This window comes from Lepisma saccharinum, chromosome 17 (genome assembly GCF_977018435.1).
Source record: "Lepisma saccharinum chromosome 17, izLepSacc3.1, whole genome shotgun sequence".
In the NCBI taxonomy this organism is placed as follows: domain Eukaryota; kingdom Metazoa; phylum Arthropoda; class Insecta; order Zygentoma; family Lepismatidae; genus Lepisma; species Lepisma saccharinum.
Window position 1 is genome coordinate 15,819,075 of NC_139245.1, and position 24,498 is coordinate 15,843,572.

At 36.8% G+C, this 24,498-nt stretch overlaps 1 protein-coding gene across 2 annotated transcripts; it reads right to left on the reverse strand.

Moving 5' to 3' along the window:
• Positions 1 to 1,905: 1,905 nt before the first annotated feature.
• On the reverse strand, positions 1,906 to 20,848 carry RsfS312 (ribosomal silencing factor RsfS-like protein, 312). Of its 2 annotated transcripts, none has more exons than XM_083138496.1 (5): positions 20,634 to 20,848; positions 13,902 to 14,108; positions 11,955 to 12,119; positions 4,431 to 4,691; positions 1,906 to 2,168 (listed from the first exon to the last, which is right to left on the reverse strand). In XM_083138496.1, exons 1-5 carry the CDS (start codon positions 20,668 to 20,670, stop codon positions 1,987 to 1,989), a joined length of 852 nt encoding a protein of 283 aa, XP_082994622.1. In that variant the 5' UTR covers positions 20,671 to 20,848; the 3' UTR covers positions 1,906 to 1,986. The 2 variants fall into 2 exon arrangements, with proteins under 2 accessions (XP_082994622.1, XP_082994620.1); XM_083138494.1 differs by having other exon boundaries at positions 13,902 to 14,111.
• Between the last annotated feature and the right edge of the window lie 3,650 nt (positions 20,849 to 24,498).

The following is a 24,498-nucleotide window of genomic DNA, read 5'->3' on the forward strand; positions in this document are numbered from 1 at the left end:
ACCGTTTGTTTACAGAAGGTCTCAGGGATGGTGATTTAGACCTTAGAAACAATAAATTGAGAAATTACTGAAGAAGTACATTGTGAGGCAGTATTAATTCTTTAATATCAGATGGTATAATTTACACTGCAAAAACTGTCCTTGAAAATGTATGTTTGTAGCTCTGGTGTTCGTGATGAACACTGCTGGTGCATGATGATTCCTTTATTCTTTATTACCCTAAAATTCATTATTTTTATTGGTATGGTAAAAGACTGATCATCAGTTTTTAATTTTAGTTGCATGTGAGACTAAGAATTCTAATGTACTAGACTACAACCCAGGGATTTCCACAATTCTAACAGTGGCATGAAGACATGGCATTGCCAAATTTTCATTCATAATCACTTCCAGTATATCTCAACCAGGATGAGAACTGGCAAACTAAAGTCTCTTTTACAGGGTGATCAAAAAGAGATGCAACCTTATGGGGAAATTATTTATTGTACAGTGTTTACAATAAGGGCTGGAAGTGGTCGCCATTGTGAGATTCACACACGAGAATACGGTGAACCATGTTTTTAAAGACTCTTCTTAACGTTTGCTTTGATTATGATTCACAAAACAAAACAAAAACACAGCTACATGTCTATAGCAACAATTTTGCCTAATCAGCTGTTTACAGCCTCAATTAATGCAGTTTTTCACTGTTACCACCTAAGAAATAAACAACTACATTTCCCCATGCGGTTGCATCTCTTTTTTATCACCCTGTACCTTCCATTCACTTGTGCCCTCATGTTGCTATGTCATATATTGTGAGGTCTCCCCCATGGCACAGTGGTAGCATCATCGTCTTGTAATCAAGGGGTCCCGGGTTCGATACCTGGTGGAGGCACAAGTGGTTCGGATCCCACTTTAAGCTGTAGGTCCAGTCTTGATTAGCCTTACTGTGCATAAAGTGAACTTAAAACACCAACTCAACTCATATATTGTGGATGGCTTTTCCCTTCATGATGATATCAGCATGTGACAACGATGTGTTGTAAAATGCTGCTGTTGGCAACTCAAGAGCAACCAGCTGATTAGATCGATCACCCACTCGCTTGCAATTGAAAATTTAACAGCAGTAGCACAAAGGTGTTATATATATATTTTGGTTAAGCTGTACCTACCACGATCCCTGGTTCAGCACATTCCTGAAATCGAAAGTTAAATTAATGTGATTCTTTATTATCTCAACCCTCATACACGAGGGATATTCAGAAATAACTTCTGAGTGGCTCATAAAAATCAATACGTAACAGCAGCGACATGGTGCTAGGGCTGTGCGTTATTGACAATATCGACACATCTAAATCACAGCCAGGGATCCAAGCCTGGACATGGGTGTTTGTGATTGTCTCTTCATCAATTTCATTTTATCATCACTCATCCCCATCTTAGCGATTAGCCAAAATGGCAGAAATCGAAACAAAAACAGTCAATCTTTCAATTTGAAGTTTTAATTGAACTTTAGCGATACCTACGGGAATCAGAGAATCCAGTATTGTTTGTACTCTTTGCTATTGCTAAGTGCTGTCAAGCGCAACAGAATGCATGTACAGACCAATAAGTATTTTAATACTGACAAATTTAATTATGGCGATACCGAAATATCGCACAGCCCTACATGGTGCATGCACAGTAGCCAGCAGTAATGTGTAATTGCACTCCACACACAACTGCAGTATATTTGCTTCAACAGTGCGCGAGTAGGAACTGACGTGCACTAATAGGAGCGTCAATGTTCGTCAGTTCCTACTAGTGTACTGTTGAAGCAAATTAACTGCAGTTGTGTGTGGAGTGCGATTACACATTACTGCTGGCTACTGCGCATGCATTCACACAATACTTGAAAATAAAGTCCTGTAAGAAGCTGATACATTTCAAATTCAAGTGTTGCTTCTTTATTTACAAACCTTACTATTTACATGCTCATATATATCCATCCATAATGGATAAAATTCATTGTTGTGCTTCAGTGGGTTTCAAGTCTTTGAGAAGAGCTGAGTAATCCTCCAATAGGGATATTAGAGGGTCATCTGGTTTGTTGTACAGGTCATCATACTCTGCCCCAACAGTCCACAATGTCTCCAAATCATAAATTTTCCGTGCCTTTGGGGAAAATAGATGAAGGGCAATGTTCCCTAAAATGATAATTGAGGTGATAGAACACAACTAAATGAAACACTATGTTGCACCAAGTACACATGTCCAATTACCATGCTGGGTGATATAATTCATACTGAATACAAAGGAAGTGCATAAAATATTTGTGGACAATGAAACATACTAAGATGTATGTAATGTTCCCAAACAAAAGGCCGCAAACTTTTGTCTATGAAACTGCCATTTACTTAAAGTTGGTCTTGAAATTTTGTTGGCACATACCTTCAACAATATAAAACAGGATCTAACCCCTCACAATAGGTTTGGACTTTTCCAGTGACCTTCATTTGTTTTGTTCCACGACAATGCATCCTCATTCAATACATGAACAGCCTTTGCATTCTCTGAAAATTGGAATGTGGTGTGGAGTGTCTCGTAGGCAAATTAATTATAGGCCCTATTATTTTTTAACAACCTGTCAACACTGAAATCTACCTGGGAATATTCACTGAGTTTGTCAATCAGTTAACAGTTGATGAACTAACTGATGGATATTTCTAACAAGACTGTGTGACATGTCAAGATGAGAGAAATTAAAAGTTTTTTTTGGAGATCGATTTATCTCAAAAAATCTTTGTCCACCAAGGTCTCCTGATCTCATCCCACCAGACTTCTTTCTTTGGGGCTTATTGAAGAGAAAAGTATACAGAAATAAACCCTGCACAATCGCAACCCCGAAAGAAGCTATACGTCAAGAGATTGAAGCCATTACCGACGCCATTTTTTTATAGACAAAAGTTTGGGGCCTCTAGCGAGGGAATCACCGTGTAGTTATTCTGATTAGGAATTGCCTTTCTCCAGTAGTCAATGCATGCATATATAAAGAGGTTCTTAGAAATGCCATGTCCACTAGATCATGTGGGCATCTTTCTATAACAACAATCAAGAATGCTATTAGCCTCTACATTCGAATATACGAGGTGTATCCGAAAAGAAAGGTTACAGCCCGTAAAGGCCGAAAGGTGATGTTTTAGTGCGTATGTTGGCAACACTGGCTTTGACCTTCATCCTTTCACTTTCATCTTGCGGCCGTTCGTTATTGTTACCTGGAATCTAGTTCGAGTAACACGTATTGACAATGGCTGTACCGGTTCAGAATTCTGCCAAATGTGAAGTGCGCTCAGTCATATGTTTTCTCCATGCAAAAGGCGAGTGCCCAGTGGATATCCACACAGTAATTTTTCCGTGTATGGAAAACATTATGAGTCACCAACATGTAACAAAGTGGTGCCGTGAATTCGCTGCAGGCAGGATCAAAATTCATGACAAACAGAAGAGGGGTAGGCCATCTGTCATCACCAATGAACTTCTTCTTCACATTGAGGAAACAATTTGTGCAAATTGGCATCTCACAGATAAAGACAATTGCACGAAATCATTCCGGAAGTGTCTTACGACAATACTTCATGAAGCTGTGATTCTAAATTTACGGTTCAGGAAATTGTGTGCATGCTGGGTACCCCAAAATGCTAACGGACAAACACAAAACGAAACGGATGGGCTTCGCACTCGACTTACACACAAGCAGAGATGAGTTCCTTGACCACATTGTGCCGTGGGTTAAATAAGGTAGTATCTAGACTTAACAAGTGTTTGGATGTGGAAAAATAACTCTAGCAACACTAAATAATCTGTAGTGGACGTGTTGTCAAATACATATTTTTTTTTAATGAATACTAGCCTTTCTACCTTTCTTTCCGGACACACCTCGTATATTCACAAAAAAAAAGCTTGTCCTCATTTAAATCATTAAGTTTTGTTGAAAATAAGAACTTTTTTTGAACATATCCTACGATAGTGTGTGTATGCTGATTCATGACCAGTTGGGTGTATCGAAAACTGTGCTCTCACTGGCTGCTGCGATTGTTACCCGATGAGCACAAAAGTCAACTCAATTGATATTGGATGGAATTTTTACACATATGAAATCGAAAAACTGGTCACACAATTCGAAAAGTCCTTGGAATACCTTGGTGACTATGCCGAAAAAAGTTAAATGTTCATACATTTTTGTCCAATAATTATTTTCTTTGCTTTGTACAGGGGGGGGGGGGTGTAACTTACTTTTTGATTTGCCCTAGTATATAGAAGATAAAAGTAATTACAAAAATTGTGCTTATCGAATAGATATAAGTTGTGGTAATCTGAAGAATTTGAATTTAAGATACATGGAATAAAATGTTTTGTTTCTTGTGGACATATTTTGCAACACTTAAAGGAAACATACAATCAACACTTACCCAGATCTAGGGCAATCCATTCTTTGGAATCAGCTCCTTCTATCCTTGGAATTCTGTCTGTATCAACTCTCTTCTTCTTGAATACTCTTCTTATAAATTCTGCCATCGCTTTCATGTGCCTGACTGACCTACCACTCACAATAACTATATAGTCAACGTAGTTGAGTTCACTAGGAGTAGACACAACAAATATATCATCTGCCTTCTCCCTTTGCAAAATGCTCACCAATTCCTCCAGTTCAATAACTCCATGAACCCCTCCTGAAAAAGAAAGTTTGCTTATACAGAAGTATTTTTTTTTACAACTGAAGTGGCTATATGAAATAGCTTATGACATATAAAAGGTAAAACGTTCCCCGTGTACTTTGTACCATTCTATGACGTATTTATAGGGGATGTGTGGGTAGAACCCCACACATTCTCTGCTATGTTGGAGGTGATGTGATCAGCATCACACTCCAGCTATCTTTCACTATAAACATCCACTTAAAATATCTGAATACTTGTTTCCATTTTATTTTAAATCACACACTGCTTTGAGCAAAGGATATCTATACATAATAAGCACTGTGGTTGTGTTAAAGCCAACTTTACTCTAGGAACATGGCATATAAAAATAAAATAAATAAAAAAAACTTTCATAGCAATTCGTATAATCAATTGTAATAATACAATAATTTAGCATTGTACTGTTCTGTTAAGGATGAAACTAGCAAGTGTGATTTCCAAGCCCTGCACCCTCTTGCAGAATTTGGTGAAGCAGAGTTTAATTTATACATTGTACCTCCCAATAATGGAAGTTAAAGGAAGAAAAATAAGAAAATTGAATTTTTTTTAAAAAAAAAAAAATAGTACAGGGTGCAGCAGAAATACTGAGACGAATTTCAAATCATGCCACAATCATCTCCTCGACATATGACATGAAAAGTTATGTGTCGTGTACAGCAGCCATGGAGCATTGGTCGAGTGAGTATCGTGCATTCGGAGTGGAATGTTACTTTAAGAATATCAATTCTGCCACTATAATGCAACATAGATTCAGGTGCCAGTTCAACATTGGGAGAAATGGGAAAGTGCAAACACGACAGACAATTCTGAATTGGGTAAGAAACTTCAGAACGACTACATCAGCCAAAAGCAAGAAAAGCCGAGGACGTCCACGAACCGTGTGAACTCCAGACGCTGTGAGGAGAGTCAGGGAAGCTTTGCTGTGCAGAGGTTTGTTTGAGGGAGAATTGTGCCCACCTGAGTGACATTATTTTCAAGACATAGACATCACGTGAAATGCATTTGTATGTACTTCCAGTCATGTAAGCGTTTTTATTATTATTCTGAAGTGTAATATAGATTTTGCAAATTTAAATCATCTGAATATTTATGCTGCACCCTCCCTGTATTATGCACACCCATGTGCCCACCACAATAGACCAAATTAAATGAAAAATATGTAGTATATAGCAGTGGTACATTCCTACAACCATGCAAAGTTGTGTTAAAAATAGACTTATACTTGGGGGGGGGGGATAGATAATGTATAAGGAGAGCAGTGTTACCAAAAATTCCAGAATTTTTTTTTCTAGTGTGGGGCCGATGGACACTGGATGGACCAAATTTGGAGGTAAGCATGACAAAAGATCAATCTTTGAGGACATGTAATGTCTGTCCCCCAGTTTTGAAGAGAAAAATATGGAAAAATATGCAAAATTTAGTAAACTATAACTTTCGGGAAACCTGAAAAATTTCCTCCTGGATCCCCTAATGTCAACTTTGTGAATATGTTCTTTTGTTTTCACTATTACATGTAAGAGTAAAACATAACAGCAAAAAGCGGTGGTTGAAGAGTAATAGCCAGTTTATAAATTCTATCCTATAACACTCAAGAGGGAAGGTTCAGCATTTTCAAACTATCATGTGTAGTTTTGATGACACTAGCAGTTGATATTTTTCTTTAACCTCATGGTGGTGTCAAATTATTAAAGTAATTTAAGAAGTATAAGATTCTTTTCGTTATTTATGAAAAATTAGGCTCACATTTTGATAGCAGGCATAACTTTACCAGCCACATTTTAAAAGATTTTTTAAAGTTGTCAACTTTATATACAAACTAATTTTTCATAACAACTGCATTTCTATCATGCTAGCAAATGGCTGTCTGGATTAAATATAAAAATCAAGTAAAAAAATTATAGAATCTTCATATTCCCTGTTATATGGACCCAAATAGTAGGTTACAGAAGCTGCACAATAGGAAAATGGTGTATCGGTAAAATTACCAATCTGATATTTCTTTAACCTTTTGGCGCCCAAGGCCATTTTCACATGTAAGCCTCTTGGTACCGAGCCGATTTTGAGCAAAATGCAGAGTTTCAATTAAATGAGTGTAGAGCGGAGACTAATTGCCCTAGAGAGATGAGTGATATACCGTTGTACGCGGAATGAACCAGAGATTCAGACTATATGAAAGTTATGCAAAATTCGGCGTATATGTGGTGGGGGGAGGGGGCTAACTATCAAAATTCCAAAATTTCGGAAAAAAAAAATTGGTTCCCCCACCCTCCCCCCCAAGAAAAAAGTACATGACAGTGTCGACATGCACATGGAAATGATCGCTGACATGTAAGGAACACAAAAATATTTGCATTATTATCATATGACCAATGTAACTTGAGTTGTACCCCCAAAAGGAATGGTCGGCACGCCACTGATTCAAGCTTCAAAATGCAACAGTACCTTGAAAAGACTTTAGCTCAGAGACTATATGCCCTGGAGATATGAACGATATACCGTTGTACGCAGAATGAATCACAGATTCAGACGATATATAATTTATGCACATTCGGCGTATATATGGAGGGGGAAAGGGGGGAAATCCCCTGAAAATACTTTTTCTTTTAAAAAATGGGGTTTTGCCCATCCCCCGAAAAAAAGGATATGAAAAGTTCAAAATGCACATAGAAATTATCGCTGGAATGTAAGAAACAGAAAAATATTTGCATCATTGTTGTATGACCAATGTAACATTGAGTTGTACCCCAAAAGGAATGGTGGGCACGCCACTGATTCAAGCTTCAAAATGCAGCGGTACCTTAAAATGACTATAGCTCAGAAACTAAATGCCCTACAGATATGAAAGATATACCGTTGTATGCAGAATGAATTACAGATTCAGACGATATATAATTTATGCACAATCGGCGTACATATGGAGGGGGAAAGGGGGGAAATCCCCTCAAAAATACTTTTCTTAAAAAAATGGTGTTTCCCCGAAAAAAAGGTCAAAATGCACAAAATGCAAAATTTATGCAAATTTGGCATATATATGGAGGGGGAAGGGAGAAAACCCCAAAAATGATTTTAAAAAATTGTCACCACCCAAAAAATGTCCTCGCACTTGGGCACAAAACGACACCTACACACAACATTCACGGACGAAAAGATAGAACGCAGTGAAAAATGAGCGGCGATTCTTGCAGCTGCTTGAAATTCTATTTTTAGACAATGCAGGGTAACCCATGTCGCAACTTGTGGTTTCCTTCAGCGTGCTTCGAAATTCCATTCTCACAACGCAGATTCAACAACCAGTCTTCCCCCTCCCCCACCCTGCACCCCCTGCATGCACCCTCACGGAAAACTTTCATTTTGACATCGGATACTGATTCCTTTGAATGCAGTTAACAGACGGGAGTGAAAAGCATTGCTTTAGAACAACAAAGCCCGTCTTCCTTTATCAGCAAAAATTTGAAGTTGAAAAGAGCCGCAAAAGAGAAGTACCTTTTCCCGCCTTTTCCCCTCCATTTTCATGAAGACAAAAAAATGCAAAAAAACATTTCTGTTAAATACATGTGTTAGGAACAATATAAAAAAATAAAATCGAAATTCTAGCCAAAAATAGAAAAGTTATAACATAAAAACTATGACCTTGACACAGCGTCTCGATTGAGATGCTTGGGACAGTGAGGGTTACATTTGGGTATTTCGTTCGAGATGCTTGGGCGGCAAAAGGTTAAATAGCCTGTAAATTAGTGCAAGATTCTGCTATTTTTATTATTTTTTAAATAATTTAATTTCTAATTTGAAATAATGATAATGCAACAATAGTATTGTAGAAACTGGCTGCATTGTAGATACCATGATGTTATCCAACAATAGCATTGTTGTTTCTAACTGGGCATTCTAAAAAACAGTCGGCATTCTTGATAACGTCCTCTTTGATTTTATTAAGATTGTGTTCGTTCTTCTCTAACCTTATACAGGTATTCATTTCTACTGAAGTGGATCTACAGGTTTGTCGCCAATATGAATGATTGTGTGGAGAAGAAAGCATCATCAAGGCTGGGAATAAGGCATACTAATAAGTACTGTGCCGGTAGTTAACAGAAAGCTACCTTTGAAGTCAGTGATGTGCGGTGACATCGACACTTGGGGCAGCAATCAGTGGCATGCCCAAGGAGGTTGGTGTAGGTCATACCCCTCCCCCCTTTAGGGTCTAGTATTCCTAAAAAAAAGAACGTCAAAAACAGGAAAAGATTTCAAAATGATGAATAGGTACTTAAAAAAAGTACACAAACTCCCATCCCATTTCGAAAATGAAAAATTATTTGATTTGACTACAAAGCCAGAGATCCCGGGTTCGAATCTCGGCTTGGCCTTAGGTGTTCTTTGTGTGTGTGTCCCTTCATCAATTTTATCATATTATCTTCGCGAATAGGCAAAAGTGGCGGAAAAGCGGAGTAAAATAAACCTCATCAAGCAATCAATCAATGATTTCATTTTTGTTACTTAGCGTTGCTTTTTTTGTCACATTTCGTTAATTGCGAAGATGATAGGATAAAATGAATGAAGGAACAAACACAAATAACATCTATGCTCAGGTTGAGGTTCGAACCTGGAACTGCTGGTGTCGTAGCGCACTGTGATAACCACTCCCCCACGGTTGGTTGATTTGTTTGTCGATTTGGTGTTTGAAGTCCACTTTATGCATAGAAAGGCTAATCGGAACTGAACCTACAGTTTCTAGTGGGATCCGAACCAATATGTGCCTCCACCGGTACCGATCCAGGACCACTTGCACTCACCCACGGGTCGGCAGACAACAAAGATGAGTGGAAAAATCAAACTGCATTTTTCCTCAGTAGTAATTTTCAATTGGATTTTTGAAACATCATCTTTGTATATGATTATTTTATTTTTTTTCAAATATTTTGCATTGCTCGATTTCCCTAATTTCTCCATCCCACGATCTCCTTACTGAAGGATTCAGGCTCGAGCCCTGGCATGTGCATGAGTGTTCCTTTGTATCCATCCTTCACCTGTTTAATTTAATCAACGTTCATCGTCATGGCAGAAGTTAGGCAAAGTGATGGAAGAGCAACGCTTTTTAAAAAAAATCCCTCCCAGTGCATCTGCAGGGCACTGTGAAATCAGGAATCTAGAATTCTCTGTTTACGATTGTCCCTCATGATGTCCTTAAGCTCATTAGCTACTTATTGCAATTAAATCCATACAGCTAGAAAAAAGTGATGGGAAGTGGCAAAAATTCAACATATTAGAGGAGATAAACCGGTAACATAGTACACTATTTTTGTAGTTTCTTCAATAATATTCATTTGTTTTTTGAGCTCTGGGATATATTTTTCATTCCAAATTATTTCATTATTCAATGCAGAGTACAACACATAGGAACAAGAATACGCACTCATCACGGGTTCGAATCCTGGCCTGGATTGTTCTTTGTGATGTCCCTTCATAAATATCATCACTCATCCTGATTTTCGCAATAACCAAATGGGACAGAAAAGCGAAGTAAAATAAACCAAACCAACAACAACAATATGAACGCGCGATATATAAATAAATATGTCCATATTTACGACTGTATAGTTTACCCATTTTTTTATTGGAGGCCAAGAGATTAGTATATTTCAATAAAACACTACTAAAACGAGAGCGAGAGGGAGCCTGAGCAAATATTTGTTATTTAATCATTATATATTCCATATTTGGAAAAAATGAAAGCATAACATTATTGTCTGCACATAATATGTTTCAATTTCATAAATAATAAAACTGCATCCCATATTATACATATTGTACAACGTGAAAAAACTTGTGGTGTAAATACAGAGAACATAAGTACTGCAGACAATTTTCCCCTGAGTTCTTTAGAGGATTTACAAAGAAATCGAAGGGAAACCAATCTGCTATCTGTCCTATAGGAGATAGACTAGGGGACCTGAAAGAACGTGCTTTCAACCATTGCAGCAGGGAAGGGGGGGGGGGCGAGGGGGCAAGGGAGGTAGAGATCTAAACTTTCCCTTCGGGGTGTCGTTTCTACCTGGAATTGGTGAGGCAGAGGTAAAGCAAACTATGCTAAATTTGCCCGCGTGAATCGCACCGAGGGACGAGAAGCACGTGAAAAAAGGTTTTGTATATATACTGTGGTTTTAACAAGACAATACATATTGTGATCTTAAAATAATTAGTGTGTGAGATTGATTGATCTATCTCTGCTAGACAGCTACTCCTCAGTGCACGTCACTGTTTGAAGTAGGTATAGCACACAATTGTAACCTTCATTTTTCAATAATGGTACTGTATTTTGTATGTACTGTATTTATGATAAAATAAAATATGTACCTACCTGTATTTTGCTGAATCTTCCCTCGGCTTATATTCAGGTGTCATCTTTTTCATTTTTCTTTTCCCTCTTTCAAAATTTAGGGTGCGGCTAATATTTGGGCCAATACGGTATGCAGTTTCAGCCCATCCCCAGTAAATATTAACTCTAAAAGCTACACTTATCAGGTATGCCAATGCTGCAGTGATTGAATTTTTAATGGTCAATTACTTTCTAGTCTATTTTACCAATTTCTATTGTAATTTTAACGGTATTCTTCCATTATTTTTACAAAAATAACAATTTACAAGAACAGGTTAAGTTGACATAAATTATGCCTTTACATTTTTATCAAAACTCAAGCAATATACAGGCTGAGCATAAAGTCTTTCCCTGATTATGAATATTTATATCTCAACTTCCACGGTAGATAGGCAAATAAAATCTATGGCAATAAGAAGTGCAATACATCAAGTTTTTTTTACATTTCTTTGTTTTGTCTGATTCTTATTCTGATTCCCATATCATGGCCACTGCGTTCGCCGGACATAACCCCTTTTGACTTTTTTTTATGGGGTTACGTTAAGGACACAGTGTTTAGTTCACCAGTTACTGATATGCAGCAAACTCTTCAGACACGAATACGGGATGCTATAGAGACGGTGACGGAAGAGATGTTGGCAAAGACATGGAGAGAAATTGAGTATCGCCTCGACATTCTAAGGGCAACAAAGGGAGCCCTTGTCAAAGTGTACTGATAACAAAACATTATGAGTTAAGCCACAATTTCCAACAAACCACATATCTGTATCTAGCATAGTTCTTTAGCAATGAAAGTATGTAATCAGGGAAAGATTTTATGCTCACCCTGTATATGAAAGAAGTTGTAACTAAGAATAAAAACTTACTCTCAAGACTAATCCCTTCAAATTCTTGATCTGTAAGTTCTGCTTGCATGTCATTTTCCAAATTTCGCATCCTTTCCTCTTGAATGTCAAATATCACACAGGAATCTTCATCACGGAAAACTTGGAATTTTCCTGCTGAAGCTCTTGGTACTGGGTCATTGTTCTCTAAAACAAACAATAAGTTTATTTGCTCTATTACCAAACCACTGAATTTTCATATACATGATGGGGATGGGAAAATATCTCTAAGAAAAATAAAAACACAGAATATAAATGTAGCGTGTCAAAGACAAAAAAAGGAAGAAGTTATACAGTATGAAATATACAGCAGTAAAATATTTGAGGCATACGTTTTTTGGTCCATGAAGAAATTTCTTTTCTTACTTTAAGTTGAGGATGAATGGTGGTAAGATAAGATGGATGAAGGGACAATCACAAATATAAAGGGGCGACAACATGAGCTATACTAGATGTGAGTCCAGATGCCAAATGCAGTCCAGGATGCATTAATAGATAAAGCAAGCCTAATTCTCTCATTAAATAAAGCTTCAGTTTTCATCTTAACTGGCCTTTTGGTAGGGGGTTTTCATTAAATAAATATTTCTTATCTTAATTGCTAATTTCCAACTTTACCTAAGTATGGGTCGAATAAATGAAGGTTAAGAAAAAAAAATGTCAAGAAAAAGTCAAGCATTTAGGATTTCTTATTTTGGGAGACACGCTGTTTTTAGCTTTTTAACTTCATTCACAATATTTTTGTGGATTTGTATTAATTATCCACTCTAATGCATCTTACAATTCTAACAATCATTTGTTTGGTTCTGGGGGGAGCTAATAAATGGTCTGTATTGCACATAACACAGTAGATCTATTTTCCAACTACAGTCCCATGTGAATTAATCGGAACAAGATATTTTTATGCATGACAGTCTCAAACTTGACTATGGTTTCATGTTGATGAATCTATGACATATTGTGTAATACAAATTATATAACAGAAAGAACAACATATTAGCTATTAAGAAATATTATGAACATGTAATTTATTGTTTCTGAATAGTGTAATTGATGAATTAGGATATAAGTACAAAAGCATACATAACGTGTGTAGTTATTGTCATATTTCAATTAATTTGCACGGGACTGTAGACCTCATTTCTGATTGGCCTACTTTACTTGAAATATTTCCTCAACGTTCATACTTTTATTAGTGGGCGAATTCACACACGTACAGTCCCATGCAAATTAATTGAAATACGACAATAACTACATACTTTATGTATGTTTTGTACTTATATCCTAATTCATCAATTACACTATTCAGAAACAATAAATTACATATTCATAATATTTCTTAATAGCTAATATGTTCTTCTTTCTGTTATATAATTTGTATTACACGATATGTCATAGATTCATCAACATGAAACCATAGTCAAGTTTGAGACTATCATGCATAAAAATATCTTGTTCCGATTAATTTGCACAGGACTGTAGCATATGTGCAGGTAATTGTGCAACCAGTAACTGATCATTTGCAGAATTCATTTTCGCCATAGACCATGCAGAATATTATTTTTTCAGAGTGCACCATTTGCGCAACGTATAATTAAATTTCACCAAAACTATATTTGTTGGTCTCTTTCTGTTCATTCTGTTGGAACAATGTTTGCTCCAGTGGTTCCATTATTTTCTCTCTTTCAAATAAAAATACTACGATATTATTATTATACTAATTTACATTTTCTGTTTGATTATGTGTCACAATGCACATGTATTCAAGACTTTATAGACCTTTGAGGTAAAAGATACCTTTTCATAAGTTGAGGGCAGTTTGTGAAGTGTGCATAATGTTAGCATCTATGTTAGGGGGCAACATTCTTTAATGTAAATTTTATGTATGTTTGTAAAGTTGAAAGACAGCTTAATTCTCATTTATAAGCATACCTTGAATTGAACTGTTACCATTTTCCTGTGGATTCTCGTCAGCTGCTTCTGATGGCTGATATTTTGAACTACTGCTTACAGTCTTCACGTGATCAATACCAGATCTGAATGTTTTCTGTTCAAAAGTTAACAGTGTACAGCAAGGGTTACTGTAGTGTCTACACTCTTGTAAAGTGTGTTGTTTCAATATAAAATATCTAGCATTTCCTGCTGAAAGAGAAAGAGCAGTATTAATTGACACTACAACAAAAACTGTCATCAATAAAACAAATACTTCTTACCTACGTTCACACGATGTAAAGATTATTAAATAAATTGTTACTTGAAGAATAGCATAAACCACACACAGAAATGTAATTTGACCACTATCAAAAATGTTGCCACATTGATATATTTTGCCACTTTTTCTATAGAGAGAGCACGGGTTGAAAAACCTGAAACTAATTCAAGCGCCACTGACTTCACCAATTGTGCATCCTGCACCAAGGGGTTATTGGACTTTATTTCACAAATTTGAAAATTTTGCTTTCCTTCCTGTGAAAACAAGTCAAAAATACTTTTAATGTGCACTCAACTCCCACGCCTTGTTGGTCATGCCTTATGCGCATCATCGTTATACTCGTGATCGATGGTGTCCTAGTAACAACAAAGTCAAGCCACATGTTTCAGTCATTATTACCACATGGGAGTTCACGTGTTAAAAGATACTCCTATATGATTCTTCTCTTGTAACCAGTCGTTCATTTATTGTCTTGGTTACAGACTGCTGCTGCCATGTAGGTCACGTGTGGTGGGAAGGGGGTAACGTTCTGATTGTTTTATGAATTTTTTTAAATTCTCCTAGCAGGAAGACTAATTATCGTGGAATTTTGGCAATCATTGTCACACGAAATGTGAACCTTCCTTAAAGTAATGAGCATTGTTTGGATTTCAAAAAAAGTTATTTATGTTGAAAATACAACTTAAAAATTACCTTAAGCAAGCAAGAAAGCTACCCATGGACAATGTATTTTCCATTAACAAGCAACTGTAAATATCGTAGACTAGTGGGAATTAATGTAAAAGTAAATCAGTACCTTAGTAGAATGCATTTAGGGACTGCCTAACCTAACTACGAAAGCATATATTGAACAAAATCTTCAGTAATCGCTAAAACTCCGCAGTATGTGTTGCATTCGTAGCATGATGAAATCACAATAAAACAAAAGGAACTTGGGCCGAGGAAAATATTAAGTGATATCTTTGAGCAGTACGTGAAAATAGAATATGGAGAACCAGGAATAGCAGAGTTGGAGACATTTTAAGACAAGTCCTGGCATTGTTACAAGTATAAAATAAGCCAGGTTGCAATGAGAGGGGCATATAGAAAGGACAGGTATAGACAGAGTATGCAGAAGGATTTTTTCTATTTGGTCTAGGAATTAATTTGTGTGCCTGGACAAGAGATGGCGTAACGAGCGTATCGTCCCACAGTTCCATGTATCCACACATGCGTTGAAAACCCCTGTCGTTCGTAGTATAGGGCAGTTGATTGACGCGTCAACAACAGCATTTTGTAGTCAATTGAACATGGCGCAGTTCGTGCCAGATAAAGTGTTTTTACGGGGTGTTCTGCTTCATTACTTTAACATGCAGAAAAGTGCTACCGAAAGTCATCGTATTTTGGTGGAAGTGTATGGTGACCATGCGCTAGCTGAGCAAACGTGTCAGAAGTGGTTTGCACGGTTTAGAAGTGGTGATTTCGACCTGGAAGACCAAGAGCGACCTGGACAGCCAAAAAAAAGTTGAAGACGAAGAATTGAGAGCATTGCTTGATCAGGATTCGTGTCAAATGCAGGAAGAACTTGCAGAAGCATTAGGCGTTGATCAAACAACAGTTTCCAAACGCCTCAAAGCCATGGGAATGATTCAAAAGATGTCACATTGGGTTCCACATGAATTGAAAGACAGAGACGTTGAAAGACGAAAAACCATTTGCGAATTGCTGCTTCAAAGACAGAAAAGAAAGGGGTTTTTGCATCACATTGTTACTGGTGATGAGAAGTGGATCCATTACGAGAACCCAAAACGAAAAAAGGCCTGGGTGAAGCCAGGTGAACCAGGTCCATGACAACTGAAACGAGATATTCACTGTGCAAAGGTTATGCTGTGCATATGGTGGGATATGAAAGGTGTGGTGTACTATGAGCTGCTGCAACTGGGTGAAACTATTAATGGAGAACGTTATCGACGACAATTAATGCGTTTGAAGCAAGCTCTGGACAGGAAACGACCAGAATGAGAGAACAGACATGATAAACTTATTTTTCAACATGTCGCAAAACTGGTCAAAACCTATTTAGAAAATGTCGGATGGGAAGTTTTACCCCACCCGCCGTATTCACCAGACGTTGCTCCTTCGGACTACTACTTGTTCGATTGCATGAATAACGATTTGATTGGACAGCGGTTCACTTCTTCAGAAGATATCGAAAAATGGGTCTCTCACTGGATCGCTTCAAAGGATGAGGACTTCTTTCGCCACGGAATCCGTAACTTGCCTGGCAGATGGGCGAAAGTGGTGGCTCGCGATGGACAATATTTTTCTTAAGGTATTTATGTATTTTGTGTTTGACTACAGCTTCAATGTGTGCGTAACAACCGCATGAATTAATTCCTAGACCAAATAGAAAAAATTAAGAAGGAAAAAATCTGGGAAGGCCAAGGAGTATGGGTAGAGAAAGGAGAGGAGGACCTGATAAGATTGGAAATCAAGGGATGGCTGAGGAAATTTGTTGGGAAGCTGTAGTGCCATAGAGAAGTAATATTTCTTTTTTACATCTAGGGTGGAGGCATTAGTTTTGGCCACTACCCCACTTATGGCCACTTTGCTGTTCATATTTACTTGGTAGCTAACTAGGTGATCTAAAGCCAATCAGACAACAGCTTACATAAGTCAGTGTAAAATAAGCTTTCCAATTGGATATCCATGTATCCTCTTTGTACTTCCTGTAGGAAGTAAGCTTGTTGCAAGGAAGAAGCTGCTTGTTACAGTAGAATTTCTTATGAATTTTCGTAAGAAAAGAGAGAGCTACAATAATGTTTTCCACAGTTGTTATATATATATATCAGAAACATATAATTTGTTCAGAGGTAAGTTTAAATGTTAGAATTGCAGTATTTATATCCTGAAATAGAAATAACCACAAAACAGTATGTGTAGACCACATGGCCATTACTAGATGCAGGTTTGTAAAGATTCTTTGATTATGGCCACTGAAGAAAATGATTGCTTTGATTAGGCTATATAGAAAATTATATTTCAACAATAAATGTGAATGACATTATGGGAAAACTGCCGGAGCCTATCCTAATACAAGAGGGGCGATACTTGATAACAAAATTTCCTGGTCCTGTTAACACACTGGAAACAAAGTAATTTTCTATATAACATTATTGCCAGTGAACTTGCATTAGACATATAATTTCCTTGTGATATGAAGCTACTATCTAATGTGTGAAAAGTTTTTTCTCCTTACTTTTATTTTTGCAACTGACATTTTGTTGTTTTGTTTACTACGGAGTGACCTGAGAAATTTGGAAATGTTAATTTATGTTGTTCAACTACATTTACACTATGTTCATCAATTGAAAACTATGTTATTTACTTTTAACATATTGTGTTTCATCTGTATTATTTGTTCATAGACAAGGTGGCCATAAGTGGGGAAAATGGGTGGTCATAAGTGAATTTAAGAGGCAATAACTGAAGAATAGTGTCACCTTTGGTTAATATCTTAATAATTTGTCTGATTATGACAAACCTTCGAAATAATCTCCCGCATTGTCCACAGCACGCTGCCATCGATGTGGAAGACGTCGAATACCACCGGCAGCACCATCCTCTTCACCATGCCTCAAGCGGGTGATCTGTCGTTGCACAGCATTTTCAATGTCCATGCGGGTCGCATATCGTGTACACGCAGTGGTTCCTTCACCTTGGGGATGAGGTCAAAATCACATGGTGACAAATCCGGTGAATACGCTGGGTGCTCCAACTCTTCCCATCCCCATCGGCACAGTAGGTCCCGTACACAAGCTGCCTATGTGGCCTTGCATTATCGTGGAGTATGATTGCATTATGCAGTAGATCTGGACGCGTCTCACTAACGGCACGTCGTAGATCACAAAAACTTCAGGCATGGTGAAGAGGAAGGTGCTGCCGATGGTATTCGACATCTTCCACATCGATGGCAGCGTGCTGTGGACAATGCGGAAGATTATTTCGAAGGTTTGTCATAATCAGACAAGTTTTTGTAACATGTGCACATGTGTATGTCACAGGGTTGCTTGGGTTTTCTTTCATGATTCCTACCAACAAAATATCCATAATGGATACTCTTTCAGTTGTATATAACAAATTTTTAATACATCCTTCGATTGTCGAATTATTACTGGGTTGCCATGACTTACTCCCCAACCCTCATATTTGTTAATGCTTATTCATAATGTACAGACTCTGTACCAGTGATCATAATTTTTGTAAGCCATCAGTAAAACTATCATCGTGTTAAAAGTTGTATACTATTGTATATTTTCTTTAAGATGGCCATAACTAGTGCCTCCACCCTACTTTCTGCACACGGTTATTAAAATTATATATTATTTACTTTATTTATTTAATTGAAACACAACAGGCGCAAGTTACATCTGCTTGTAGATAGCCCTAAGGGAATTCGGAATTTGATTGAGCACGAAGACATTCTAGTAGAGGAAGAGGTTAATTCTAATTTACTAAAATCAATAAGTTTGGTGTTCTTAGTTCCCTGTTTCACTACTTTGGGCTACAGGTCTGCAAAGAATAAAACTTTCTTCCTGCGAACTCTGTGTTACAATGTTTCAGTCTTGATGAAAAGGTGCAATTCGTACAAGAGAATTACATGCTAGAATATTGGCAGTGTATTGTACATGTAGTACAAAACTTAGGCTTTCCTTTCTATATTTTCAAGAGAGCGTCATGTATTTGGAATACCTTGCATATGGACATATTTCAATTGTGGAGCCACGTCTTCAAACAAATTTTACGTTACATAAAACATTGAAATATGTAGACCAAGAATTTTGAGTATTTGGTAAAACTGTTAAAGCCGGGAATCGGATTTCTTCCAATTTACAGGAGAAAGTACTTACGGAATTGAGTTTCTGTGTAATTTCGGGAGGTCGTAGAAGTGTTTTCTCGCAATTTTCAATCTATTTTTCTATAATAATGTCTGTCCGATGCACGAAAGCTGTTGCTTTCATTTCCATCCATGTACATGAACCGGATATTGCGAACATCTGATTATGTAATCCCTGGTGTTTCCAAATGCACAGTTTTTTCACTATATTGCCTAACCTAACCTAACCTTACCGTGATGGTGCATGGAGCTATCGTGAATGGTTTTTGGGGCTATTCGTAGATGGTTATACGATCCAGAATGGTTTTTGGGGCTATGCGTGAATGGTTTTTGGGGCTATGCAGGAAAGGTTTTTGGGGCTATCCGTGGATGGTCATACTACCTGAATGGTTTTTGGGGCTATGCGGGAATTTTTCTGTTAAGAAGGTTGAAACACTGCTTTGCCGTTTGAAACACAATGCTAGTCAAGATTTGCCCGCCATTTTGAGTGTTCAGGAAGCGAGAAAAGAACGAACAATAATTACTCAATATGTCGACAATAGATACTAATTTCGGTAATTATGCGATATCGCCCGAACACCTCTCACTAATATATTTCGTTAATTTTAGCATTGATACTTACCTATTCTGCATTTCGGAAGATACTTTAAGGTGAAGTTATGCCTATTTCCATAAAATAGTGTCAATTTCTCATATTACGAGTCATTATTTGTCTTCCTTGTTCCGCTTTGGTACCAGACAATATGGCATGCCCTCGTCATGGATCATCCCACATCTTGCTTGTATTTTGTCGATTTGGAGTGGGTATGCAGTGTTTTAACCTTCACCGAAAAATACTTACTGTCGTGTTCATTATGTCATCACAAACCATTGATGGATAGCCCCAAAAAACCATTCACGATAACACCACAAACCATTGACGGATAACCCCAAAAACCATTCACGATAGCACCACGGACCATTTCCGGCAAGGTAAGGTTAAGTTAGGTAAGCATAGTTAAAAAAAAAAAAATCCTCGTAAAAAAAGGGCACGTTTGGAAACACTGTCGAGACCGCGTGACTTTCGACGCTCGCACCATCTGCAGGTACATAATAGAAACCGGCATAATGTTGTCGCTTTACAGTAAATGCAAGTTCCTTACATAAAAAGTGATTATTTCTTGTTCTGCAGCATTCTATGGGGTGAAGTTTTCAGTTTCCGCGAAAGAAAATTCCTCGAAGAACATCGACAATGTTACAGAAACTGATTTCAGTAAGTAGTTTCTCCTGTAAATTTGAAGAAATCCGTTCGGGCGATATCGCATATTTACCCTAAAAGCGACATCCCTTGTTAAACAATATTTCGCAATGGAGAATAAGTAAGTACGAATGTCAACAATTACAGTATAAACGAGTTACAGCCGATGCCCGACTTTGACAGTTTTACAGAGTATTTTTCCAGGGACACACTCTGTTACCCGTCCCTCTGAACTACAACACAATCTACAAGAACAATTTCAATTTGATATGACAGTTCGTTACACATTAATTATAGATTACACCCATAGTCTACACTTGCTCTTTATAAGCAAATTACCTTGCTTCAGCATCTCGCGCGTTAGAAGTCTGAACATTTTGTGTCGAATGATCACAACACACTGCGTACTTATTTAGTTTTACACATATATATCGTACATATCAAAGTTTGTCATGTAATCTTTAAGTCCTCATTCAACTTCATTTGTTAAATTTTAGCATGTTGATTATCTTACTCGTTCGTGAGAAATATGCGTTTACTTCTTGAAATTGGTCAAAAAAAAAAAAAGAAATAGAGACGTAAATAAATCTTAATGTGGTCATTGTCCCAGGGTGTACAACCAGTGGTAGTCTGGTAGAAATCTCTTGCAAATACAAGAGACAACATTATCTCTTAAAAAGCCACTAATACTAACTCAAAAATATGAGTGCAATCGTACATAATATAATTTACATCAAATACCCTTTTATGTAATTCTATTGTTTTCCCTATTAGTAATTGAACTACTGCCATCCAGGACAAATCGGTATATCATAGAAAGGCTACATTTTGATTCGATAGTGAAAATCATAGACATACTACTACAAGATGTTACAGCTGCGGGTTAAAAATGGTTGACAGTATGGCGGCACTGGAAGGTCGTTTCCTCGCGACCACCGACGGCAGCACCGTCAGGAAAAAAACAGAAGACGAACGCTATGCGCAAGGACTCGCGGATTGCTCGAAACGACAAAACACTATCGTGTTCCGTACCATTTGCGTTCCGATACTTTCTAACCGCGTTCAGCCGATTTGCGCGTATAATAAATTATACGCGCAAATTGACTAAACGTAGATAGAAGTGGCGGAAATTAATTATATGCAATTCTTTCGTTTAATTACAAACTTTTCGCATTAAAATTGATTTCTATCAAACAAAAATAAAAGTATACGAAAATTATATGGAAAACGTACTAATTACCAAAACTTCCTGAAATTGCATTATTACTTTGAGCGGAAATATATAATTTTCTCTAAAAGCATTTTTTTAAAAAAATCATCATCATACGAAAATAACAGTCTTAAAATAGGTGACTTTTTTTTTTCTTGGGTGGAGAAATGGAATGAAATAAGTATACAAGAATTCAGAATGATTTATGTCATGCTAATCCATATTTGCAAAAATATTTTTTCCCTGATTGATCCTTCGGCTATACAGGATTGTATTGCAAGATTTTACACAGATCAATAAAAAATATTTTCTTTGCCACACATTAAAACGGAAAAAAATGACTGTGTACAGCAACTACACTCCATTTGATAATAAAAATTTCAATACTGTCAGGGATCAGATCCAGTGGCGTGACCAAGGGGGGTTCGTGGGGGTTATAACCCCCCCTTTGGCCCAGTATTCCCTAGAAAAAAGAACATCAAATGCAGGTAAAAATGGCAAAATGAGTGCTGACTACTAAAAAATGTATACATAACCCACTCCTTTCGAAAATCCTGGGCATGCCACTGATCAGATCACATACCTTAAGGCACTGATTAGAAATAGGTTAGTCTGTACAGAAAAAATATAATAATTACTAAGAGAATTCTCGGAAGTTTTCTCAAAAATCAAATAAATAAGAAGTACTAGGTTGAATACTACGAAAAGGTTCAGCCTTTAACACAAATTTACCGTCATGACGATGACCACTAAGTTGAAGTGAAATTTCATACCTTATTGTAGCAAGTGCAGCAGCACCTACTATACATACTATATGCTTGAAAGAAAAGTATGAAAACATTTTGGAAAATTAATTATTGTTCCTTGTAGACTTCTTTCAACATTTAAAGCAATTGAAAGAATGAAAACCGGTAATATTGAAAATTAATATTTCTACTATAAAAATACACAGAAAATATTAACAAAAATAATATCTACATATACATATATATAAAAAATTATATCTACAATATCTCTTACATAAAACAGCTTATTTAAAAACCAAATACTCATCATTTACTAAATAGCTGAACATGAATGAAGAAATGTTGATTTATTTCCCTCCACGATGAACTTTGTGCCAGCTGATACGAGACTTAAACAGAGAAGTGCCATATTTATTACACTTCCCACGTCCAAGTCCCATACCGGACTTTGCATTTGTATCTCTTCTATCTTGATGTGTGCATAAAACATGCGCACAGGTGGATAATTCCTAGAAATTAAATAAATGCTCTACAGTGCTGTACAGTGGGATTAATTTTCTTGCGTTTTCATGTTCAAATACTATTAAAAAAATATGTACTGGGAACTGCCCAATGGGTAACATAGTTTCCCTGGTGACACTAACATTTCAGTAGCCAACATGCTAGAGTGCTCACCACATAAATGAGAGTACACGTTGCAAAAATAAAGTCGACCGAAGCTATGGCTGCTTTATCCTAAGGACATACGAGCACCATTACAAAAATGAAAAATTCATATTGGACCTTGCTACTCCATACCTCCTTTCTGTAGTTATTACGCATAGTTTTATAACATGAGCAACTAGTATTTAATGAAGTACAGCATAAACAGTGTGCAGAAAACTACTTACTTTCATACATCTCACTGGACTTGATTAATCTGTTATATCAGTAACTACTGTACTGTGTGTATCATGATACATGAATGTTACTGAACACAAAAATGTTCATCTTAAAATAGATAAATTGTGGAAATGATCACACTCTGAAGTGTTGTTTTTTTTCCACAGAAAGGTTTCTCCGAACTGCAAAGTTATTTCCACAGTTGTTTGCAGTACTGAAAGCACCTTTTCATTCTCTTGTATAGCTTCTAAAAAAAACTTCATACAATGGGAACCATGATTTTCAGTAATTATTCTCAAAATAAAAAAAAATGTGCAACTACATTCATGAGGTGTTGGGACGAGCAGAACAAGTTATTTTCAGCAGTTTTTTTTTTATTATTATGGTAACAGTTTCATACATCGGAGACACATTTCTTCACTTTTACAGAAGAAACTGCTTACGGAAATGAGTTTTTCTAAGGTTTCCAACGTTAGTCAAGGTATTTTCTTTCATCGTGGTATCTATTTGACCGGGAAATCATGTCAGTGTTTCCAACCCCCCTTTTTTTAACTATGCTTGCCTAACCTAACCTTATCGGAATGGTTCGTGGGGCTATCCGTCAGCAATGTACAATTTGCACACGTGACGAACACGATAGTAGGTATTTTTCGGTGAAGAAGGTTGGAAAACAAAAGAAGCGATATCATTCACCAAGTAAGCGATATCGCACCGTTACGTGCATTCGATAGCACTTAGATAAATGCGTAGAAAAATTGTTTGTTTTTGTGTAAAACGCACAATGGCACCTTGAACTATGTTCCACAATACGCAATTGGTAGGTACGAACCATGCAAAACACAAAATATCTGATTTTAATGTGTCTCCGATCTATGAAACTGGTACCTTTATTATTAAGTACAGATGCTATTATATTTCACACATTGTCAATTTTTGCAAATTAAAGATGCTGATTATTGATTATTATTACCACTTTTTAGAGAGAGCAGTGATATCACATGGTATAGATGATTATTTATTGAGACATAGAACCTAACAAGCAATGCAAAACAAAATCTTACAAGAGAACGTGAATGTTTTATAAAATAATTCCCACATTATGAGGAATCATGAATTTAGGTGAAAATAGCACAAAAACGAGGTTGACCACTTGGTGAAAATATTAACTGAAAATATGCTGCTTTCAATACAAAGTTGCATTTACCTCAAATGATCCTTGAGGATTAGCTACATACAAATAAAAAAGGCTGCGACTATTTTCACCAGGTGGTGAGAATAGCATGTAGGGTTATTTTCACTAGCAAAATAATTACCGGAATCATAACATAAGTAGGTTAGGATCATTATGTTTAATTATCTGATTATT

Bases quoted from the DNA above. Each gene is read 5' to 3' on its own strand.
- RsfS312 (XM_083138494.1), bottom strand. From the start codon at position 20,670: ATGTTCAGACTTCTAACGCGCGAGATGCTGAAGCAAG. The intron at 14,112-20,633 runs GTAATTTGCTTA...TTTCTCTTTCAG, and splicing joins GCGCGAGATGCTGAAGCAAG to CAGGAAATGCTAGATATTTT. The intron at 4,692-11,954 runs GTAAGTTTTTAT...TTTCTTTTTCAG, and splicing joins TGAAGGGATTAGTCTTGAGA to GAGGGGTTCATGGAGTTATT.